The 6,000-nt window shown below is 42.4% G+C and overlaps 1 protein-coding gene across 1 annotated transcript in view; it reads left to right on the plus strand.

Annotated features, from left to right (window-relative positions):
• Positions 1–4,982, plus strand: part of ANKRD55 (ankyrin repeat domain 55) — a 101,747-nt gene extending 96,765 nt beyond the window's left edge. The window contains exon 11 of the mRNA XM_075328856.1: positions 4,436–4,982. Within this exon, the coding sequence (XP_075184971.1) occupies positions 4,436–4,698 (263 nt within the window). The 3' untranslated portion in view covers positions 4,699–4,982. The remainder of the gene's footprint in view (positions 1–4,435) is intronic.
• The last annotated feature ends 1,018 nt before the right edge of the window (positions 4,983–6,000 follow it).

A 6,000-nucleotide genomic window follows, 5' to 3' on the forward strand; every position in this document is an offset into this window, starting at 1 on the left:
TCCAAACTAGGCACTATCTAATTAAAAGTCTGCAAAAACTCTCCAAATATTTTTTTTTTTTTAAACTGTTTTAAGAAACTAAAAAACTTTCCAAAAAATTCTCTAAATTTTGTAGTTTTTAAACACCTAAAAAAAAACAACTCCATGTGCGGATATCCTTAGGGCATTGTGCACACTGGTGTCCCGATTCATCGTTCTAGTTTTCTGGCTTAATTTGCTCATTTTTTAGTGGCTTTTGTATTTGCGCCTTCTTCTTTATAAGTTTTGAGCCACTTTTTAAGTCGTCTTTGTCTTTTTTTTTCTTTTTATTTTTTTTCTCACAATCTTTACTTATCCAGATGTTTCAGACAGATTTTTTAAACTGTTACTTTTACCACATGTTGTATTTCTTGGCGTATCTCACTCCAGTTTTCCTTGGGTTGTGGTCTCTTTTCGAGCCCTTAAATTTGGTGCATTTTTGCGACTTTTCAAAGGATTTGCAACTTTCAGTGCTGAAAAGTTGTAAAAAAAACACAAAAAAATACTTATCAACCACTCCGCCACCATCTGGAATTCCTGTTATAGAGAAGGGGATGCACGGATCAGAGTCCAGCTGGTCACCAGAAGAAGCAATCCAAAATAATCCAAGAAAAATCCAGCAATCCCAAACAATAAAAAATTCCAAAACTTTATTTCACATTTTAAAATTCCATGATTAGGACTCCATGAAAAGGGAAACAGATAACACGTTTCGGATCCAACAGATCCTTACTCTGAAACGCGTCAACTGTTTCCCTTTTAATGGAGTCCTAACCATGGAATTTTAAAATGTGAAATAAAGTTTTGGAATTTTTTTATCGTTTGGGATTGGTGGATTTTTCTTGGATTTTTTTTGTAAAAAAAAAAAAAACAGTTGAAGGCAAAAATAAAGAGAATTTTTGATTTGTGCCGAATTCTTGAACCAAAATTTTGAAAAAAAACAGAACAAAAAATATCAGTGAATACCACAAGTCAAAGAAAAAATTGCAAATGATGAATCGAGCCCCAAATATTTTTTGGTACTTTTTGAGGCAGAAACCCAAGTTTTGAGATTTGGAGGAGCATTTGGAAAGCTTTAGCTCAGTGCTGAGTCTTTTGCAGTCTTAAGAACAAAAATCGAGAGGATACTCCAACTTTGTGGGTTGTTTTGAAGGAATTTGGAGACTTTCTGCTCCAAAACGCCACAAAAAAACTGTGCACATGGCTTCATTCACATTACATAAGTACTTGACCCTGTCTGAACAGTATTTTCATATCTTATTAGGATTAGGCTACTATCACACCTGCGTTGGACGGGATCCGTAGCATTGCGTTGTGTGACGGATGCAACGGATGTGTTGCATATAGTGGCACAACGGATGCTACAGATCGTACAAAATAACGCAATCCGCTATAGGTTTTTTTTCCTTGACTTTACACATCTGAGCATGCGCAGTTGTGTAAAGACGGTTGCGTTAACGGAATCCGTCAAATGACGGATTCTAACAGAATCCGCCACCATAGGCATCCATTATAAAAACAATGGACGCCAACGGATTCCTGCAGGTTGCGTTTTTTTTGACACTCCGCCAAGCACAGAAAAACGCTACATGCAGCGTTCCATCCGCCCGACGGTCACTCGCGGTCAGCGTCAAAACAACTGATGCGCCGCGGGACGGATGCAATGCAAGACCATCCGTTGCTATCCATAGCTAATAGAAGTCTATGAGGAATGTAACGGTTTCCTGCAACGGTTACCGTAATTCTTCAAGGCTGCGGATGGCAACGGAAGCCGTCCAACGCAAGTGTGAAAGTAGCGTTAGAATCCTGCGCCGATTAATTTTTTAATATATCTTTGAGCGTCAAAGCTCTAAATTCCCTCATAGGATTGAAGTGTCAAAGGGCAAAAAAGTTACAGCTCCCGAAAGAAAGGGAGGAAAAAACACGGGAGTAAAAATGAAAAGTGGCCGCATCTCCAAGAGGTTAATGAGTCATAGATAGCGCAATAATCTTGTGCTATGTTTTATTTCTATCAGGCGGAAATAAAGAACAAATATTTTTACTTTTTCGGGACTTTCTTTTTCCAAGAGTAAAACAAACACAACCAAGGTCACAGAAAACATCAGCAATAGCAGAGGAGAGAATACAAGAGCATTTCACGATGGGCTCAGGAAATCCTGCCGCATGCCGTAACTTTCCGGGAGCTGAAGAAAATATGCAAAAGCAAAAACATCTATTTTTATGATTTCAAAGCTTCATGTTGCAACCAGTGGGGATATTGGGAAGCGAGGCCGGCAATAATTGCTCCGGAATTGTGCACTTAAAAGCTACAAAATCAAAATGGTGTTTAACAGTGGACATTTAACTTAAAGACATCCTCTTACTCAGCAACTGGTGTTTGCCCCGTTCTGCGCGAAGGAACCAGTTCTAATCTGTGCATGCGCCAATCCTGATTTTAAGAGGGGCCCTCCCGTTGGTATAGTTGCTGCTGAATGACTATAGAAACTATCACTCTTCCAGCTAAACCAGGAAAAATATTTGTGGAGTGTATTTCCCTTGTTTTGGACAGAGGAACTAATTTTGTTCTGCGCATGCGCCCGTCCTGATAGGAGGAGGTCCACTTTTCTTGGTAAAATTGCTACATCAGTAGTAGAAACCATTGTACTGGAAAATACATCAGGACTAATGCATGGCCAGTGTATTTGCCCTCCTCTATGCAGAGAAACCAATTCTTTTCTGCGCATGCGCCATTCCTGGCTCAAAGAAGTGCCCTCTTCTTGGTATAGTTGCTCCAATTGTGTCTGGCAGTAGATACCAACATCCAAGAAGTTATGTCAGGACTGACACATGTAAAGTGTGTCCTGTTCAGAGCAAAGGAACCAAGAATGTTCTACGCATGCGCCAGTACCAATGTGGAAATGTTCCCTCCTGTAGATACTATGGTCCTGGAAAATACATCAGGACTGATGCATGTGCAGTGTGTTCGCTCCATTCTGGTCAAAGGAACCAATTTTTTTCTGCACATGCACCATTCATGGCACAAAGAAGTGCCCTCTTCTTGGTATAGTTGCTCCATTGGTGGATGAATGGTTGTAGACATCAATATTCAAGAAGTTACATCAGGACTGACACATATACAGTGTGCCCTTAGGGGCAAAGGAAGCAATCTTGTTCTGCGCATGCTCCAGTCCCAATACGAAACTGATGCTGTTTGGATAGTTGCTAAATCATCAGCTGATTGACTGTAGAAACCATTGTCCTTGAAAATACAGCAGAATTGATGCATGTGCAGTGTGTTTGCCCTATTCTTGTCAGAGGGATATGTGCAGTGTGTTTGCTCCATTCTGGTCAAAGGAACCAATTTTTTTCTGCGCATGCGCCATTCATGGCATAAAGAAGTACCCTCTTCTTGGTATAGTTGCTCCATTGCTGGATGAATAGTTGCAGACACCAACATCCAAGAAGTTACATCAGGAATGACACATGTACAGCGTGCCCTATTTAGGCCAAAGGAACCAATCTTGTTCTGCGCATGTGCCAGTCCCAATGTGAAAATGATCTTTCTGTTATTATAGCTGGCAGTATTGGCAGCAGAATGACTGTAGAAGCCATTGTTTTGCAAAATACATCAGGATTGATATATGTGCAGTGTGTTTCCTCCTTTCTAGTCAAAGGAACCAATTTTGTTCTGTGCATGTGCGAGTCCCAATGTGGAAATGATCTCTCCTGTTAGTATAGTTGCTTTATTGGCAGTAGAATGACTGTAGAAACCAATGTCTTAGAAAAGACATCAAGACTGATGCATGTGCAATGAAGTTTGCCTCATTTTGGTCAAAGGAACCAATTTTGTTCTGCGCATGCGCCATTCCTGCCACAAAGAAGTGCCCTCTTCTTGGTATAGTTGCTCCAATTGTGGCTGGCTGTAAACACCAACATCCAAGAAGTTAGATCAGGACTAATGCAGGTACATTGTGCACTTCAGGGAAAAGTAACCAATTGTGTTCTGCGCATGCGCGAGTCCCAATTGTGGATATTATCCCTCCTGTTGATAGAGCAACCATAGCGGCAGCAGAATGACTGTACAATCTGTACCCTGGAAGTTACGAACATGTGATGTATGTTTACCTTGTGGTGGGAAAAGGAATTAATTTTGTTCTGTGCATGCGCCGGTCCCAATGTAACTATGCTCCCACCTGTTGGTATAATAGTGCAGCCTTTGTGCCAGACCCAATATAAAGATGTCCCGTCCTAGTGAAATTGCTGCGGGGTTAGTGAAATGACTGATGATAAAACTGGTGTCCCGGTAGTTTCATCATGACTGGCGCATGTGCAAAACCAAATCGGTCCCTCTAGCAATAACTTAGCAAACTCATTGCGCATGCGCCAGTCATTGCTCTAATGTGACTTTAGTGACTTTTTTGTTTTCTTTTTCTTCCAGTCCAGCTGCCAACTGGTCCAGTCTGTCAGGGCGTGAAGAAGTCAATGTCTTTGCCTTCAAATTCATTAAGAACTGGAAATAGTTTATCCCCGTTAATCTTTACAAAACCTCAGAGTCACTCTTTGTATTCTTTCCTACCCGTCCTGAGACGAGAGCCCCTGAGGACGACGCGTGTGCTCCCGGCCATCCCAAGTCAGAGGACAGGACAGAGCACATCAGAAGGCCTTATGTCCTCCCCAAATAAGTCTGATACCAACGACTAGCCCCTCCGGCCCCCCTCCGTCTGTGCGTTTCATGTCTGTTCCCCTATAGTCGGATTTGTGAGATATGCATTTTGTGGGTCATTTGTAACTTGGATGAATATGGACACGACCTCGGTTTTTTGCTATTTTTTTAAGAGATTATTTTATAGATTGTTCTTTTTGTGATCTTCCACGACAAATGGTTGGAAGGATTTACAAGAAAACGCTCAATTCTGTATGTTGCCGGTTTTTTTAATCCAACATTTGCTTTAAAAGTGTTAAATAAAAATGAAATATGCAAAGAAGATCTTCAATTCCGTGTCTTTTTCTGCTCTGATTGATTTTTGCATGGGTATTGGGGACAGTGTTTAGGGTGCTTTACACGCTGCGACATCGCTAACGATATATGGTCGGAGACACGTTGTTAGTGACGCACATCCGGTGCCGTTAGCGACATCGCAGCGTGTGACACCAATGAGCGACGATCAACGAGCGCAAAAACGTGAAAAATCATTGCTCGTTGACACGTCCTTCATTTCCTTAATATCGTTGCTGCTGCAGGTGCGATGTTGTTTGTCGTTCCTGCGGCAGCACACATCGCTATATGTGACACCACAGGAACGACAAACATCTCCTTACCTGCGTCCACCGGCAATGAGGAAGGAGGTGGACGGCATGTTCCGGCCGCTCATCTCCGCCCCTCCTCTGCTATAGGACGGCTGCCGTGTGACGTCGCTGTGACGCCGCACGAACCGCTCCCCTTAGAAAGGAGGTTGATCGCCGGCCAGAGCGACGTCGCAGGGAAGGTAAGTCTGTGTGACGGGTGTAAGCGATGTTGTGCGCAACGTACAGCGATTTGCCAGTGTCGCACAACCGACAGGGGCGGGTACACTCGCTAGCGATATCAGTACCAATATCGCAGCGTGTAAAGTACCCTTTTAGCTTGTCTTGAGAAGGAAGATTTCACAATATCGGGAAATCTCATTCCAGTGACAGTCTGTTGAAGGTCAAATCGAAAGTTACTGAGCGCCAGCAGGAGGAATTCAGACCACACAAAGGTTGCTGGTATAAACTCACTCAGTAAGGAGGTGCACACCACACGTGCTTTATTGTTACAAGCCTTTTTTATAGAGCAATAGTGGGTTAATCTCTTAGCAAAATTCCTAGCAGTGTGCCATTGGTTATTTAGAAGCATATGCAAAAAGCATATAATATTAATGTCCATAATTCGGATTTCCTCTTCAGCCATAACTCGCAAGGTCCTTATCACATAGCTCACCAGTCATGGATCTGAACTTGTGCAGATGCAGCCAATCATCATCA

This window comes from Anomaloglossus baeobatrachus, chromosome 1 (genome assembly GCF_048569485.1).
Source record: "Anomaloglossus baeobatrachus isolate aAnoBae1 chromosome 1, aAnoBae1.hap1, whole genome shotgun sequence".
In the NCBI taxonomy this organism is placed as follows: domain Eukaryota; kingdom Metazoa; phylum Chordata; class Amphibia; order Anura; family Aromobatidae; genus Anomaloglossus; species Anomaloglossus baeobatrachus.